Source organism: Triticum urartu, chromosome 3A, assembly GCF_056163025.1.
Source record: "Triticum urartu cultivar PI428250 chromosome 3A, HENAU_Tu73, whole genome shotgun sequence".
Classification (NCBI taxonomy): Eukaryota; Viridiplantae; Streptophyta; class Magnoliopsida; order Poales; family Poaceae; genus Triticum; species Triticum urartu.
Window position 1 is genome coordinate 437,127,509 of NC_141875.1, and position 17,382 is coordinate 437,144,890.

General features: G+C 56.8%; 1 protein-coding gene and 1 pseudogene across 1 annotated transcript; both read left to right on the plus strand.

Moving 5' to 3' along the window:
• Positions 1–5,067: 5,067 nt before the first annotated feature.
• Positions 5,068–5,490, plus strand: LOC147979991 (uncharacterized). Its single transcript, XM_087515426.1, has one exon. The coding sequence runs from the start codon at positions 5,068–5,070 to the stop codon at positions 5,488–5,490; it is 423 nt and encodes a 140-aa protein (XP_087371552.1).
• A 1,610-nt stretch (positions 5,491–7,100) lies between these two features.
• On the plus strand, positions 7,101–10,987 carry LOC125548461 (uncharacterized; annotated as a pseudogene).
• The last annotated feature ends 6,395 nt before the right edge of the window (positions 10,988–17,382 follow it).

The window sequence follows — 17,382 nt, forward strand, 5'->3', positions numbered from 1 at the left end:
TTGAGTGGGGTAGGTAACGGAGGAGCGTGTTGCGGGAGAGCGTCAAAGCAGGGGCTCGGTCTTCATGGATTGGTGGAGGAGGACAGCGGTTACCCGCCGAGGGATCGTCTCCCAGCCCCGGCCCACCTAGAAAAGGAGGGGTGGGGGATGAGTGGTAGAATTCATCCAGACATCCCTCTTCCTCCATTCTCTGATTCCTTTTGGTAATGCTGAAATGGAGAGCCCGGGGCCAGGCCCCAGGCCCTAGCTTGGGGCTGGTGATGTCGAATGCCCGCATCAACGCTTGGGAAGTAGTAGAAAGGCCGCACGCTCGACGTCCTTCCTAGCACTCTCTTGCTCTTGGGAAAATCTTTTCCTTTTCTCTCCGACAGGGTTGGGGATTGTCTTCACAATAGTGGTCCACTAAGGATAGATACTGTCACCCAGGTAGTATCCTTTATCGTAGTTGTGGCCGTTGATAGTAAACTTCACCGGTGGGATGTTGCCTTCGGCAAGCCTAGCAAACGCCAGCGAGCGCTGAAGCACGTCATTGTGTGATCCGGCCATGCCAAAGAAAGAGTGCCAGAGCCAGAGATCTTGAGACACCACGGCCTCAAGTATGACAGTGCAAGCCCTGTCATGGCCCTTATACTGCCCTTGCCAAGCAAAAGGGCAGTGCTTCCATTCCCAGTGCATGCAGTCTATGCTGCCAAGCATCCCTGGGAAGCCCCTGCTGGCATTCATCGCCAACAAGCGGGCTGTATCTTCAGGAGTCGACTCTCTCAAGTAATCACGGCCAAACACAACAATAACAGCCTTACAGAAGTTATACATGGAGTCTAGGCATGTAGACTCGCTCATACAGACGTACTCGTCAATGAGATCACCGGGCACTCCATATGCAAGCATTCGGATGGCGGCAGTGCATTTTTTATAAGAGGAGAAAGCATTTTTTCCAATGGCATCCTCCTCGCACTCGAAATAGTCATCATAGCCGACCACTCTTTCTCTCTAATACGGTTCAAAAGATGCCTACTCATACGAAAACGGCGATGAAATTTCTGATGTTTGAACAACGGGTTTGTTGTGTTAAAGTAGTCCTTCCAAAGAAGGAAATGCCCGCTCTCTCGGTTGCGATTCAACGCCGGGAGGTGCCTAGGAATGGAGCCACGGAACGACGGGCGTTGACTATGGAGGTGGTGATGGACCAACACGGGAGCCAAGATCTCCTCCTCCTCATCGGACGAGGAATCGTCGGGGTTGAAAAGGACATTGTGAAAAAATAACTCGTCGGCGGAGTCCATTTTGTACCTTGGCAAACTGTCGAACAGCTTGCGGGCGTCGAAGAAGGATATGACCGGCGAAGGGAGTCGCGCCGCCCTCGGACCAGCTAGCTGCCCTGGCGGTGTGCGACGAGCCTGTCGGCGTCCGATGAGCATGCTGGTGAGGATCTGGACGGGGCGGCGAGGCAGCTTCTTGGTCGCAGTCGCGGCTGTGTCGAGGGAGTGGGGTGGGAAGCTTTTGGTTCCTTGGTGGCAAGAGGGCGGTGGCGGGCGACGTGGGAGGTGGCGGCGTTGCAGAGGGGATGTTGTGGCGCCGGCAGCTGGCAGAGCCACCAGAAGAAATGGGTGGTATGGGCGGTGGCGGCAGCGACGTGGGAGGTGGCAGCGAAGAAATGTGTGTTTGAATCTGAACTCTCTCACCTAATCCGTACCTCCTCCCTTGGAAAGAAGCTTCTCTCCCAATTCTCAATCTCATCCCCTTCCCCTCTCGGCTCCGATCTCGCGTAGATGAGTTCGTGACAGTTGGTAATCAGAGCTAGGTTTTGCCCCCTCAATTTTTTCTTCGCTGCCACTCATCCCCTCTCGATCAAGTCGTAACATCCACCGCTGCGGGTGCGGTCTTGCTCCGGCGAGATCCACTCGAAATCCCCAGCGGGGTTGGCCTGATTTGGAGCGAGTGCGACGGCGTCACCCTGCAAACCCTCTGCTCAAACTCGCCATATCATCACTGCCATGTCGGAATCCACGGGAGAGCTCAAGGCAACGCTGTAGGCGCTCCTCAAGCGCTTCGGCGAGACCATGCTTGCGGGCAACAAGCAGCGCGAGGCCCAGATCGCATTCAACACGCAGGTCTCCTCCGATCTGGCGCACATCCGCAAGTAGCTAGACCTCACCCAAGCCGACGTCGATGAGGTGCGTCAGCAATGCGAGCCACCACCTTCGCCGTCCGCCGCCAAGCGCCACCGACAGAACGATGCCGACCACCACGACGGCGACACCCAGGCCTCTGTGGTGACATCATTGGAGCACGCCCGTGGGTCTCGTCCTCAGGGCCCCGCTGTTTGCATCGCCAACAACGGGCCGCCCCTACTTCCTACGCGGCACCCTCTGCAGTTCGCGGGCGTCGGGCAGACGACCGCGTTCATGGAGGGCCGCGATTCGCACCATGGGTAGCGCGAGGAGTACACAGTCAAGCCACCCAAACACAATTTTCCCAACTTCGACAGCAATGCGCCCAACCTTTGGATTGACCACTGCATCACCTACTTCGACCTATACCGCGTTCCGCAGCACAGTTGGGTGACCACGACCTCGCTCTACATCGACGGCCATGCAGCGCACTGGTTTCAGGCGTACCGGCAGACGCACGCGTGCCAACCTGGGAACAGTTCACCGCGGCCATCATCAGCGAGTTCGCGTCGGGCGAGTTTGAAGTGGATATGCATAAGCTGCTGCAGCTCCGCCAAACTGGCATCATCTCCGAGTATAGGACAGCGTTCGAGGCTCACATGTATCACCTGCTCGCCCTCGACGCGTCGCTCAACCCCAAGCTATTCATCACTCAGTTCCTACTGGGCTTGCGCGACGATCTGCGGGCTGCAGTTCATCTTCAGGAGCCGTCCAGCATAACACGCGCCGCGGTGTTGGCCCGGATCATGGAGGAGGAGGCAGGCACACAACATGCTCGACCACGGATCATTCATGCGGGGCGACCACCTCCCCCACCTCTTCCTCCCTGGGTTGTGGGGGCGCCATGGCCAGGAGGCGCTGTAGTGCCCAACGACGACCTGGCACGCGAGCGGCAACTTTGAGAGCACCGACGTGCCAACGGGCTCTGCTTCAAGTGCGGTGATCGTTACTCCCGCGACCATCGATGCAAGTCGGCCACTCAACTGCTCACAATTCAGGTCGGGGACTATGGCAAGGTGCTAAGTGACAATGTCGTTCATGCCCTGGATCTGCTCGACGCGCCAGCTGATCAAGATCTCGCACCAGAGTGCTGCGTGCTCTCCACGCACGCTATTGCCGGCACTGAGTCGCCGCGCACCATTCGTGTGTGTATGCTCATCGGCAATCAAGTCATGCTGCTATTGGTGGACTCTGGGAGTATGCACAACTTCGTCTCCAAGGCATTCGCTGAGCGCGTGCACGCACCATCTGTACCCGTGCCAGCAGTGGAGGTCCGAGTGGCCAACGGGGAGCTCATGACCTGCGACAGCATGGTTCAAGGGTTGAACTGGTGGATTCAAGGGCACACGTTCACCACCGATATGAGGCAACTGGATTTGGGGGCCTACGACGGCGTGCTCGGCATGAACTGGTTGGAGCAGTTCAGCCCGATGAGCTGCCACTGGCTCGAGAAGACACTGACCTTCGAGCACCACGGCGCCATGATCACCCTGCAAGGTGTTCGACCCAAGCAGAACGAGAAGATGGAAGAAATCGAGCCCGAGCAATTGTGCAAATGGCAAGCAGGCAATGACATTTTGTACATGGTGGTCCTGGACTTGCCCCGTGCACCGGAGCCGCAAGCGACCAAGGTGCCACCAAGCGTGCAGAGCGTTCTGACAGACTTCGCCGCCGTGTTCGCCGACCCCAAGGGCTTGCCTCCACATAGCCGCTACGATCACGCCATCACCTTGGTGGACGACGCGCGCCCCGCCAAGTCGCGCCCGTATCGCTACTCACCACTACAAGAAGACGAAATTGAGCGTCAGGTCCAGGAGATGCTCCAGTCCGGCGTCATCGAGCACAGCATGAGTCCCTTCGCCGCGCTCGTGCTGCTCGTCAAGAAGAACGACGTCACCTGGCGTTTCTATGTCAATTATCTCCAGCTCAATGACGCCACGGTCAAGAACAAGTTCCCCCTGCCCATCGTGAACGAATTGCTCGACGAGTTGGCCGGAGCAGCCTTCTTTTCCAAGCTGGACCTCCGCGCTGGTTATCACTAGATACGCATGTGCGCGGTCGACAAGGAGAAGAGGACGTTCAAGATGAACCATGGCCACTTCCACTTCAAGGTCATGCCGTTCGGGTTGACGAATGCCCCGACAACCTTCCAGTGCCTCATGAATGCAATCTTTGCCAAGTACGTGCATAAGTTTGTAATCATATTCTTTGATGACATCTTGATCTTCAATGAGACATTGGAGGAGCACCTGGAGCACCTTCGCCTCGTCCTCGCCCTGCTCCGAGAGCACCAGCTGTACGCCAAGGAGTCCAAGTGCCTTTCGCCCAGGACAACATCTCCTACCTCGGCCACATCATTTCCAAGGATGGTGTCGCCACAGACCCCGAGAATACGCAAGCTATGGTGGCATGGCCTTCCCCAACCAACGCGACCGAGATTCATGGCTTCCTCAGCCTCACCGGCTACTATCGTAAGTTCATTGCGCACTACGGCATCATCACCAAGCCGCTCACTAGCTTGCTAAGCAAGAAGGGCTTCGAGTGGACAGAGAGGGTGCAGGTGGCGTTCGATCTCCTCAAGCGTGCAATGGTGACCGCGCCCGTGCTCGCGCTCCCAGACTTTGCGCGCTTGTTCACGATTGAGACGGACATGTGCGACACCAGCGTCGGCGCGGTGCTCGCTCAGGAAGGGCACCCAATGGCGTTTCTCAGCAAGGCCTTGGACGTGCGCAACCAAAGGCTGTCGGCGTACGAGAAGGAGTTCATCGCTGTCATGATGGTCGTCGATAAGTGGCGCACGTACTTGCAACGTGGCCCGTTCACCATCATCACGGACTACAAGAGCCTATGCAACCTGCAGGACCAGTAGCTCGCCACCGAACTGCAGCGCAAGGCCATGGCCAAGCTGGTGGGGCTCCAATTCAACTTCCGCTACCACCGCGGCAGTGAAAATGGAGCCACTGACGTTCTATCTCGCGTGAGCGCGGCTCTGAACCTCGACGCGCTCTCCATCCGCCAGCCCGCGTGGGTTCAGGAAGTGGCAAACTCCTATGCCACGGACGACGATGCGCAGGATCGCCTGGCGCGTCTCGCGATCCACAGTCCCGACGACGATGGGTACAAGCTCTACAAGGGGCTCATCCGCAAGCAGGAGCGCTTGTGGATCGGCAAGAACACGGCATTGCGCACCAAGATCATCAGCGCTCTGCACGACAGCGCGGTCGGTGGTCACTCTGGCTCCATGGCCACCTACCAGCGCATCAAGAAACTTTTCGTGTGGGAAGGCTTGAAGACCGACGTCACCGACTATGTGCGGTAGTGCCCAGTTTGTCAGCATGCCAAGCACGAGCAATCCAATCCGGCGGGCATGCTCACACCCTTGCCCGTCCCGTCAGCTCCCTGGCACGACCTCACCATGGATTTCGTGGAAGGCTTGCCATCGTCGGAGCGCTTCGATTCTATCATGGTGGTTGTGGATAGACTAACCAAATCAGCGCACTCCATTCCGCTCACCCATTAAAAGCCCCTTAGGTGGCCAAGGTCTTCTGGGATGAGGTCGTCAAGCTGCATGGCATTCCGAGCTCCATCGTCTCCGACCGCGATCGCGTCTTCACCAGCGCACTCTGGCGCGAACTCTTTGCCAGTGCAGGCACCAAGCTGCTCTTCTCCACGGCGTATCACCCCCAGACGGATGGCCAGAGCGAACGCGTCAACCAGTGCATGGAAATGTACTTGCGTTGTGCCGTGCACGATGCGCCCTAACAATGGCGTCGATGGCTGCCTACAACAGAATTCTACTATAACTCGTCGTTCAATTCCTCGATAAAATGCTCCCCCTTCAAAGCCCTTTACGGCGTCGAGCCCAACCTGGGCGCCATGGCACTCTGGGACGACAAGACGGTGCCCATGATCGAGGGCGAGCCCTAGGACTGGGGTGTGCACACGGTGCGGCTGCGCGAGCACATTCTCCATGCCCAGCACAGATTCAAGAAGCAGGCTGATCAACACCGCACGGATCGCTCCTTCGAGGTGGGCGACGCTGTTCTCCTCAAGCTCCAGCCCTATGCGCAGTCGTCGGTGATGAACAGACCCTGTGCCAAGCTGGTGTACAAGTACTTCGGGCCCTTCTTAGTGATCGACAAGATCGACAAGCTGGCGTACAAACTGGAGTTGCCAGCGGACATCAAGATCCACCCAGTCTTCCACGTATCCCAGCTCAAGCCATTCACCCCCAACTATACACCGGTCTTCTCCGAGCTACCACGACCCCCAGATCTCGCTGGCCACAACGACGAACCGATGGAGATCCTAGAGTGGCGCATGCTCAAGCGCGGCAACAGTGCCCTGGTGCAGGTCAAGGTGCACTGGTGCAACGACGAGATGACGACGATGATTTGGGAGGACTATGACACCCTTCGCCGTCGATTTCCGCAAGCACCAGCGTGGGACGCACCACCGGCCGGCGATGAGGAGCAGCAAGCAGAACCTGAAGACGACGCTCGTTCTGAAGGAGTGAGGAATGTCACACCTACATCACTAGGAGATGATGCGGTGGACGCGTGATGGTGTGGACCCCCTCTGCCATGTGGCATGGACCCACCTGTAAGGCAAGTTGACAAGTGGAGCGCAGCTATATAGCCAGCTGTAGGCCAGTAGGCAGGGCATGCGATGTGTGTGTGTTTGAATCTGAACTCCCTCTCACCTAATATGTACCTCCTCCCTTGGAAAGAAGCTTCTCTCCAAGTCTCGATCTCATCCCCTTCCCCTCTCGGCTCCGATCTCGCGTAGATAAGTTCGTGACACCGATCCTATATGACATATGAGACATCATCCTGGGACTATGCATTGGCCATGCCCTAAGGACGTTATTGTGTTTGATGGCATCCGGCCGGATTCGTGGTTTGAAATTGACCCAAATTGACTCCCACCCAAATCCTCTCGGCCGGCCCTATGCCGTCCCAAAGCAGCCCGCCCGTAGCACCGCCTGGTTTCCCTACGAAACCTATGCACCACCTCGCCGCCGCTGATCTTCCCCGTGCCCACGAACGCTGTCGCAGGCTGCTGGACAAGCTGCTGCAACATGAGGATGGGTGGGTGTTCGCCAAGCCGGTGGATACACACAGCCTCGAACTCCGCGACTACCTCTCTGTCATCGCCGAACCCATGGATCTCGGCACTGTCAGCCGCCGCCTTGAATTGCGTCGCTACCCGAACCTGCTCTGCTTTTCCAAGGATGTCCAGCGTACCTTCAGCAACGCCATGACCTACAACAACAAGGGAGACGATGTGTACGAGAGTGCTGCTAAGCTCTCTCGCATCTTCGAGTCAGGGTAGGCCTCCATTTTGGAGGCGCTCCCATCACCGCCGCCGGTCGCCATGCGCAGGACAAGGCTCAAGGATGAGCTGTCGCGGCTGCCGATGGACTTGCAGGGGAAAGCGGTCGTCATTATGAAGGACATCGGCGGGTGGATCCAGGAGGTGGATGGGAGGGTTGAGGTGGATTTCGACAAGGCCGACGAGGCGACTCTTGACAAGCTTGAGTGGCTGCTCGCTCTCGCCACCATCAGGAAGGTAACTATTGTGTCCATTTGGAGTCCTTATGGTTCTGATTTGGGAAGCATAATTTTGCAATGCTTGGTGGCAATCTTGTCCAAAGCGAGCATCTTTATTGCAATGTTGTTTAGCGTTCTTGCGCAAACATGATGTGTAGACTGCTTTAAAGATGGACACCTACTTTTGATGATATAATAAGTAGTCCAGGGTGTCAGGTTGTACCGATGTGAAGAAATTCCCATTTTGGGGACAGAAAGGTGCATATTTTCGTCATTTTGGAATTGGTAGTGATATTGTCACACTACCTTTCTGGGAGGGTGAATTGCGTTGTTGATACAAGAAGTTGTCCAAGAAGTTCAGTTTCATCCATCAAGTAGTATCAAATTTTACACTTGGGTAGCTGATGCTGCATAAATGGTACTCCCTCTATTAGTTTACAGAGGGAGTACAAAACAGCCCGACCCACTCACATGACGCCGGTGTGGAATGCCACTTTAATCTGGAGTGTTTGGGCATTATTTTTCGTGCGTGAGCGACACCTGAGGGGGAGGGGAAGGGATGTGTGCAGCCGGAATTGGTTGTGGTTGTGGCCTGTAGTTTTTCGTGCTCTTTGCAGTTCGTTCTGTCAATTTCAATTAGGGTTTTCATGCTCTTGATTAATCTCTGTAACTGGTAGTTAGTGGCACAAATTCGTAGTAGATTTGCGAATGTTGTATGGTATTAAGTGGTAAATGATCAGTAGTTTACTGTTTTGATAGATTGCTCTGTTAGGATTACAATGCCCTTTTTCACATATGTTCATGCAAATACTTAGAAACTTGACATCTTTCAATCGGATCTTGCAATGTAAGCAATGATGTTCATTAGTTCACTTTGGAAATACATCACCATGTTTTTTCCTGGCAAGACGTGCACTTCACCAATGCCATGTGCAGTGCCGTCCTCTGGCTTTGCCCTCTGCCTCGTCGTTCGGCCATGGCGTCGTCCCTGGGTTGAGTGAGTGGGACAGGGGACATGTGAGAGGGGTGACATGAGTGCCCCCTGGATTTAGGGACGAGAGGAACGATGATTGAGCTAGGGATTTGACGCTCAATTTGAGAATTTAGGGCCAGTGGCTATTCTGAAATAAGTTGTAACTGCAAGTTTTCAAAAAACTACATGGCGTGCCACGTTGGCCTCGCGTGGTTGGGCTGAGCTGTTTTGTGCAACCTCTGTTCATTTATATAAGACATTTTTTAGACTTATGGCAATTCTAGAAAATACTTCGTATCTTATATTAATGAACAGAGGGAGTGCCATTTATGCAACATCATATACCCAAGTGTAAAGTTTGATACTTGATGTCTGGAACTGAACTTCCTGGACAACTTCTTGTATTACTAGTGCAATCACTCTTTTTGGGATTTCATCTATTAGATTTCGTGTGGACGAACCAGATTGGCTGCAGTTCATCGAGCTCTACGGGTCTGGCTTTGCGTCTACGAGGCTACGAGCTAGGCATGGCGAAGACACGAGGATTTACCCAGGTTCGGGCCATCTTGCGGTGTAATACCCTACTCCTGCTTGGTTGTATTTTGCTTGTGGGAAGAACTCTTGGAGCTACAAGATGAGCCGGAGCTCAAGGGTGCTAGCCATGGCGCTAGGGTTTGAGTAGGAGGTGAGGAACCCATCCTCTCTACAGTGGCCGCCCTGTCCCTTATATCGACACCTTGGGCCTCTTCCCCAGAGATATGAGCGGGAAGGGCTACCACAGCGCGGCAATTCGAAAGGGGATAGGCGCCGGTGCTTCTCGGACAAAAGGTAGTCTTCGCCTCCAAAAGGTGTTATCCATGACGTGCCAGGGGCTCCATGATGACCTCTGTCCTGCCGCATTGCCGTCTTGGTCTTCTATCACCAAAGGGAAACCCTTGGGACTTGCTTTGGGGGCAGGTAGGCATGGCTGCTCCCTTAGCACCAAAAAGGAAACTGCCCCTGCCGCGCAAGCTGGCGCCTGCTTTGTCGATGTCACCCACGTGACGGGTGGCTCCCGCCTCGCACGGCTCCCCGGGAAGCCTCAAGAGGGGGCACCCCATGGGGGGCGGTCTTGCGAAGCAGCCCGTGGTGGTGGTTGAAACGGTGAAGTTCTCTGCTGGGGAGAGCCCCTCGCGAGGCTCTCAGCTCGCGACGCCCGTTGGTGGGCTGCCTCATGTGTTGGGCCAAGTGACCCCTCCTGGACCGTAGGCAGGTGGCCCGTGGTACCCTGGTTCCCACTGGGCCGACACTAGCCCCTGAGCCCGCCGCGCGCACTTTTTGCTCGTTGGGGAGGGACGTAACGACGTGGGTCCTAGAACTGTTGGGCCCAGGCAGGGACGTGTGGCAGCATGATGGGATGGGGACGCCCCCACTCCCCACGACTCCTCGGTAACCGTTGCCTTGGCCATAAAGCCTGTTGTAGGGCGAAGGCGCATCATTGCTCCTCATCTCCATGTCCGCCTTCCTGCGCATTGCTCCTCTGCTCCCTTTGCTTCCAATCTCCGCCGCTACCGCCATGGCTCCCAAGAGAAAGCTCTCCGCCGCTGCTAAGAGGAAGGCAGTGTTGGAGGAGGTGCTGCCGCTGACGCCGGCTCCGAAGAAGGGCAAGGGCCGCGCCCGCACCCTTGGCACGGTAACGAGGGTTCTCGCTCGGGGCAGGACGCGCTCTGCGACTACCGCCGTGGAGGCTGGCTCCAGCGCCCGCGGGAAAACCTCGGCCCGTGGCCGCGAGCGGCGCGGCGTTCGTGGTCGGGGGGCACGACGGAGCGCGCGCTCTCTCGCCCCGGGCGGGAGCCCATACGAAGAAGGTGGCGCACGAGTTCATCATAGGGCTGCATCACCAGCCCTACAGCAGACTGCGTCTCCTGGACTCCTTCACAAGGGTGATGGAGGACGACGAGCCCTTGGGCCTGTGGCTGCAGGCAGACGGGTGTTGCAATGGCCCATTCTTGGTGGCGGCGGAGTTCTCCCCCGCCGGCTTCATGTTCTTGGCGCAGGTGTGGAAACCGTTCGCCCGCTCCCACGACCTGAGGCACGGGCAGGTCCTGCAATTCAGGTACGACGGAGCGGCCACCCTCTTCATGAAGTTCTTCGAGGTCTCTGGCGGCCGCATGGACTGTTGCGTGGAGAGCGAGAGCAGAAGCGGCACCGACTCCTCTGGCGGAAGTGCGAGCCACTCTGACCCCACCAGCGGAAGCAGAAACGACGAGAGCTCCCGAAGCATTAAGAGAGAAGACATCGACTCCGACTAGGCGCGCCTAGTGCCTGGGTCGGGCCCTTGCAGATGGTTCTTTTTCTTTTGCTCCTGCAAGATTAATGTGGCCTCACGAGGGTGAGGATGATGCTTTATGAGGACTTGTTATCGTGCGCACTCCTCGTGATGCCTATTTTTCCTTCTTGCATGCTCTGGTGCTCTACGTCGTTAGGACCCAGCTCCCGAGCGAGCTACGACCATTGTTGGTATGTCAGGTCGCGTGCCTGGACAAGGCCAGAGGGTGTAGGACTTTGAGGGGAGGTAGGAGTTCCCGAGGCGCGATGCTCGGGAAGCCCCCCTTTAACGCGCAAGCGGCTTGTGCAAAGGGAAAATTGGCACCCCGCGAGGTCGCGAAGGGACGAACTCGAGAGGTGTCAGGGGTGGCCTTCGCGGCATATTAGACTTAGCTCTCGGGTATGGCTTCTTAGCGGTGTCGCCGTCCGCGTGTCGCGCCTTGCGACGGGCGTCATTCAATGAGGCCCCTGGCCGGAGCAGAGGGTGGTGCGGCGGTCGCCTCGGGAAGCAACGCTCTCGAGGCCACCTGAAGAGGGGCACTTCTGAAGTCGTCTGGGCCCTCAGGACGCTAGTCACTGGAGGTGCCTTGAAAGCCGCGACGGACGCGCGGGAGCTCCATGCCTAGGAGGTGAGCTCCTCTGCTCCTGTACAAAAAACGAAGCAACCCCACGGGAGCGTAAAGATGGTGCCTCAGCCAAGCTCGCCTGGCATTCCTGTCGTGCGTTACACCCCTCGCTAGGCCTACTCTTCCCCCTTTGCTTGCCCCGGTACTCTATGTCGTTAGGACCCAGCCCCCGAGCGAAGCTACGACCATCGCTGGTATGTCGGGACGCGTGCCCGGACAAGGCCAGAGGGTGTAGGGCTACGAGGGGAGGTAAGGGCTCCCGAGGCGCGATGCCCAGGAAGCCCCCCTTTAATGCACAAGCGGCTCGCGCGAGGGGATAAGTCGGCCCTCCGCGGGGTTCGTGAAGGAAAGAATTCGGGAGGTGCCGCTGCTGGGTCCGCGCAGGCGTGCCAGACTTGGCATATTAGGCTGTGACGCGGCGGGGTGTCCTCTGCAGGGCACGGCTCGCCAGGGATGTTTGCTGGCGAGGCCCCCTTTGCCGCGGTGCGCTGCCCGTGGGACCGCCCGTGGAGAGGGGGCCGAGGCCTTCGGTGCCCTACATTAGCGAGACTGCCAAACGTTGGCAAATAATGAGGTGGCGCGCGCTCTCCAGGTTACTCATGGGTACCACACGAGGATACATGTACCAAGGACCTTGGTGAGGTGACACGAGTGGGAGCAGGCGTGCGAGCCAGAGCTCGGCCGCTTGGGTTTATGGTGCTGCTGGGTCTGACCTGAGCACATGCACCGGATCTAGGCCCCGCTTGCGTGGCACATAGAGGGAAGACGGTGAGTGCGCACGTCTCTCGAGGGCACTTCATGACAAGTACTTGCAAATATTTAGAAAACGAAGTTTTGCTGATGCACAGAAAGGTGTACTTCAGGAAACCCTTGGTCTCAGGGCCCAGCGCCTGGTGCGCCGCCAACGCACATTTCGTCAGCTTCTTCAGCCCGGGGCTCTAGGCTCATGCGCATTAGCCTTGTGAAGATGGCCCCGCATTCTCCAGGACGAAAGGCATGCGCGGGTGATGGAGTGGGCCCAGGGCCCTCCCGACCCACGGCAAGAGGAAAGGGTCCTCGAGACAGGCCCTGTTGAGGTTGATGAAGTCGACACACATGAGCTTGCTGCCACTGGCCTTGGGGACGACGACGAGGCCGGTGACCCACTCGGAGGGGGGGGAGGAGCACTTCCTGGATGACCCCTGCCTCTTGTAGCCTCTCGATTTCCTGAATGACGAACTCTTGCTTCCCAATTTCCTGGCGATGTATCTTCTGCTTCACGAGCCGTGCATTATGACACACGGCTAAGTGGTGCTCGATCACCTCCCTCGGCAAGCCGAACATGCCTGATGCTGTCTAGGCGACCACATCAGCACCTGCCCGGAGGGGGGCGACGAGCGCACCTTCCTATTTGGGAGAGAGGCTGACCCCAATGGTGAGGGAAGGGCCCGCGGTGGTGCCGCCCAGTGACATCTTCTTGGTCTCCACGCAGACCTGGGAGAGCTGGGGCTTCTTCTTCAAGGGGCGGCCTCGGAGGGTCCCGCCTCGTCTTCGTCTGCCGAGTACGCGGTGGCGGCGACCTTGTAGGCGTGTTCGAGGGTGCACATCACGTCCTTCTTGTCACGGCGGACGGTGAGGCGCACCTGCCCGAGGGGCGTCGTGGAGCCGTTAGTTACGCTGGAGAAGGGCCTTGTGGGCATCAAGCGCTCATAGGGCACCTGGAGCAGCTCGAAGGTGTCCACAGAGATCACATTGAGGCCAACGCCACCATCGATGAGTGTCTTGGTTACTGCCACGTTGTTGATGGTGAGTGTGCACAGCAGAGGGATGGTGCCCACAGACTTCGTGGACTTGGGGTGATCGGTGTGGTCGAAGGAAATCCCGTACTCTGACCACTTAAGGGGCTTGGCGTCTGCAGGCCCTGGGAGGGCCGTGTTCACCTCGCTCAAGAATTGCTTGAAGTGGTGGTTGGAGGGGGAGCCCGAGCCTCGCCAAGGATGCAAGCCATCGTGCGTGGCTCCTGGTAGCCCCCGACATCCTCTTCAGGCAGGTCATCGTTGTCCATGTTTCGGTTGGCGCGCGGCAGGGCCGCGTTGGCCTGCGGAGGGTTGGCTTCGTGAGGGCTAGCTTGCCGACAGCGGTCTCGCTAGCCCTGGCAGGAGTTGTTGTTGTCATTGTCACGGTCCTTCCAGCGTCCTCCCTTGCAGCTGTCGCTGCGGCCCGAGCCGCGTGCTGTCGCCACGCTTCTCCCGCCGCTTGTCGCGAAGTACCTTGAGCTCATGGCAGTCTTCAGTGGCGTGGGAGTGCATGTTGTGATAGGCGCAGAAGGGACGGTCGTCCTTTTGGGTCTCGTCGGGGTTGCAGCCGCGCTTCCGCTCAGGCTCCACCGCAAGCATGGCAGGGCCCTTGCATTTGGTGTCCTTGCCCTTGGGCTTGGCGATGTCGAGGCTGGTGTTGGGGTCGTTGTGGGCGAAAAGGCGGCCTTCCTCAGCCTTGGCGCACTTGTCGGCGAGGTCGAAAAGCTCGACCACGGTGTTGAGCTCGTCATGGATGGCGAGCTTCTCAAGCATCCTAACATCCGTGACGCCCGCGGAGAAGGCCGCGATGACCGCGGTGTCGGAGGCCCACGGGATCTTATTGCACACCTGGCTGAAGCGCTGCATGTACTTGAGGAGGGGCTCGTCAAGGCGCTGATGGACGGCGCGCAAACGGCTGAGCACGAGAGGGCGGTCGGACGTGCCCTTGAAGTTAGCGACGAACTGCTGGCACAGGTCCTCCCACGAGGAGATGGAGCCCTCAGGGAGGTTCATCAGCCACATGCGCACCGCGTCATTGAGGGCCATGGGAAACTAGTTTGCCATGACCTTGTCGTCACCCTCGGCGGCCTGGATGCTCAAGGAGTAGAGCGACAGGAACTCCATGGGGTTGGCGGTGCCATCGAAGCGGGGAGGCATCTCCGGCTTGAACTTCGCGGGCCACACCACGCGGCGGAGCTCATGTGTGAAGGCCATGCAGCCCCCGACGGTGGAGACGACGCCGCCGGCGAGGGCGGCGCGGTTCTGGTGCCCGACGGCCGTGACCTCCTGGATGGTGCGGTTTTGGCGCTTGAGCTGCATTTCGAGGAGCACCCATGCATCTAGGCGCGCGCTGGATGATCTGGTAGCTCGTGTCGTCGCCGTGCGGCGGAGAGGAGCCGTGGGAGGGCTCAGGCGAGTGCTCCCGACGTTGGCGTGGCGCGCCGTCATGGCGCGAAGGTGGAGGTGGCGCGTCCTGGCGCGCCCGTGCATCGTGCGACGACGGGGAGGGAAGGGAGCGGGATGGCGTCGGGCCGTCGCCGGCGACCTTGATGAGCTCGGTGATGCGGGCGAGCCAGGCGTCGTAGACGTTGGTGGGGCGGTAGCGCAGCAGCTCCTGCGCCATGAGGAGCGCAGCCTGCGGGCCGGTTGTTGCGGCAGGCAAGCGAGGTCACCGTGGCCATGTTGGTGGCGCGAGTGCGGCGCACATGAGGGGCGACGACGGGCTCCGTCTAGAAGTGGTTGGAGCAGCGCTGGACGCGGCATGCGCGGTGGTCAACCATGGCAGAGCTGAAGCTTGAGGCGCAAAAACCAAGCCCCCTACCCGGCGCGTCAAATGTCGGCGGATTGATTCTGAGCTACGGGAAATCCACCAAAACCCTGGTTCGAGCTCTAGGGGCCTGGCTTTGCGTCTACGAGGCTACGAGCTAGGCATGGCGAAGACACGGGGATTTACCCAGGTTTGGGCCACCTTGCGGTGTTACCCTACTGCTTCTTGGTCGTATTTTACTTGTGGGAAGAACTCTTGGAGCTATAAGATGAGCCGGAGCTCGAGGGCACTAGCCATGGCGCTAGGGTTTGAGTAGGAGGTGAGGAACCCATCCTCTCTACGACAGCTGCCCTGTCCGGCTGTCCCTTATATCGGCGCCTTGGGCCTCTTCCCCAAAAATATGAGCGGGAAGGGCTATAACAGCGCGGCAATTCAAAAGGGGACATGCGCTGGTGCTTCTCTGACGAAAGGTGGTCTTCGCCTGCAAAAGGTGTTATCCATGACTCGTCAGGGGCTCCATGATGACCTCCGTCCTGCCGTGCCACCGTCTTGGTCTTGTATTACCAAAGGGGAAACCCTTGGGACTTTCTTTGGGGGTAGGTAGGCATGGCTGCTCCCTTATCACCAAATGGGAAACTGCCCCGGCCAGCCTGCCTGCTTTGTCGACGTCACCCACGTGACGGGCGGCTCCCGCCTCGCACGGCTCCATGGGAAGCCTCAAGAGGGGGGCGCCCCGTGAGGGGGCGACCTCGCGAGGCAGCCCGTGCTTGTGGTTAAAACGGTGAAGTCCTCTACTGGGGAGAGCCCTTCACGAGGCTCTCGGCTCGCGGTGCCCGTTGGTGGGCCGCCTCATGAGTTGGGCCGAGCGACCCCTCCTGGGCCGTAGGCACATGGTCTGTGGTACCCTGGTTCCCACTGGGCCGACACAGGCCCCCTACAGTCCCACTGCTGCTATTGAGGTGTACACCATAGAAATATTGTCCATTGTATAATAAATGTAATATATGGCACACCACCCTTTTTTCTGATCAAAGCTGTGGGATGGAGGTTTTTGTTGTTTTCTGTGGCATGCATTAGTGATAATGTTAGATTGGCGTGGAAAAGTTACTCCAAAGAGTTTATGAGCTATATAGAGATACTTTGTTTTTTTCCAGACATACACAGGATGATTGTTCAAGATCCATCTAAAGCTGTGGGAATTGAGAAGTAGGCATATTCACCGTGTACTGTGAGATGTGAAATACCTAATTGTTTTGGATCTTGTTAGCATAATCCTTGTGTCCTGTAGCATAGTAGTATAGGTCTGGTCTGTTAGTGTTCCTTAGCTACCAAGATAAGCTTGCTGCCTGACAACTAGTAGCAGCAGCCAACTTTGTTTTGTCTGGAGAGGGAATTGAATGCTGAGAGTTGATGAGACTTTCATTTTCATTGAAGTATGATGATTTCAAGTTTTTAACCATAGTCACCGGGACCTGAAGCCACTACCTCTGGTACTCATCAGAGTGCTCCCAAATATACTTGGATTAGAATGAAATTGTTATCCAACTTAAGAATAAAGAGCTTTATTGCTGGGTCATTGACCTGTATTAACCGGCTTTGCAACTACATCCCGAAGAACACCAAGTATCTAACCATCTCATCAACCCACAATTTTAGCTGACCATGAATCTGTCACAACTTCCAATGATTGTACATTGTGAACGAAGGGAGCTTTTGACATAATGTTTCACTTCAAAATACTAATATTGCTGAGTATAGTCTACTAGATTTTGAAATGAGAGCTTATGGATGTCTTCCTTGTTACTGACTTGTGTTTTGAGTAGATATGACCACCACTACTAATATTGTTTTGATTTGGCGTTTTGAGCTTGAAAAACTGCTTTTTTGGTACGCACTGATGGAAAGGAAATCTACAACAAATACTAGTTTGTAGTCGTATTGTTCTCGGGGAGTTGCTGCATGTCTGCTACTCGCATTTACAACTGCTGTTAGAATGCTTTGAAGCATTAATCATGGTAATTTTTGCACTTGAGATTGTGAATCTTATGCCTAGATTTCTTTATTTTCCTTATTTTGTGAAGTGTTTTCCTGATAGTTGACACTTTTGACATGACCATATCTTTCCTTCTAGTTGTAATGTTTTCCTGGACATCACACCTACAACTATTGCTAGGATGTTTTGAAGGAGTATAAATAAATGCAGACACTTT

Excerpts from the sequence above, each read along its gene's own strand:
- LOC147979991 (XM_087515426.1), top strand. The coding sequence starts at position 5,068 with ATGGCCAAGCTGGTGGGGCTCCAATTCAACTTCCGCTACCACCGCGGC.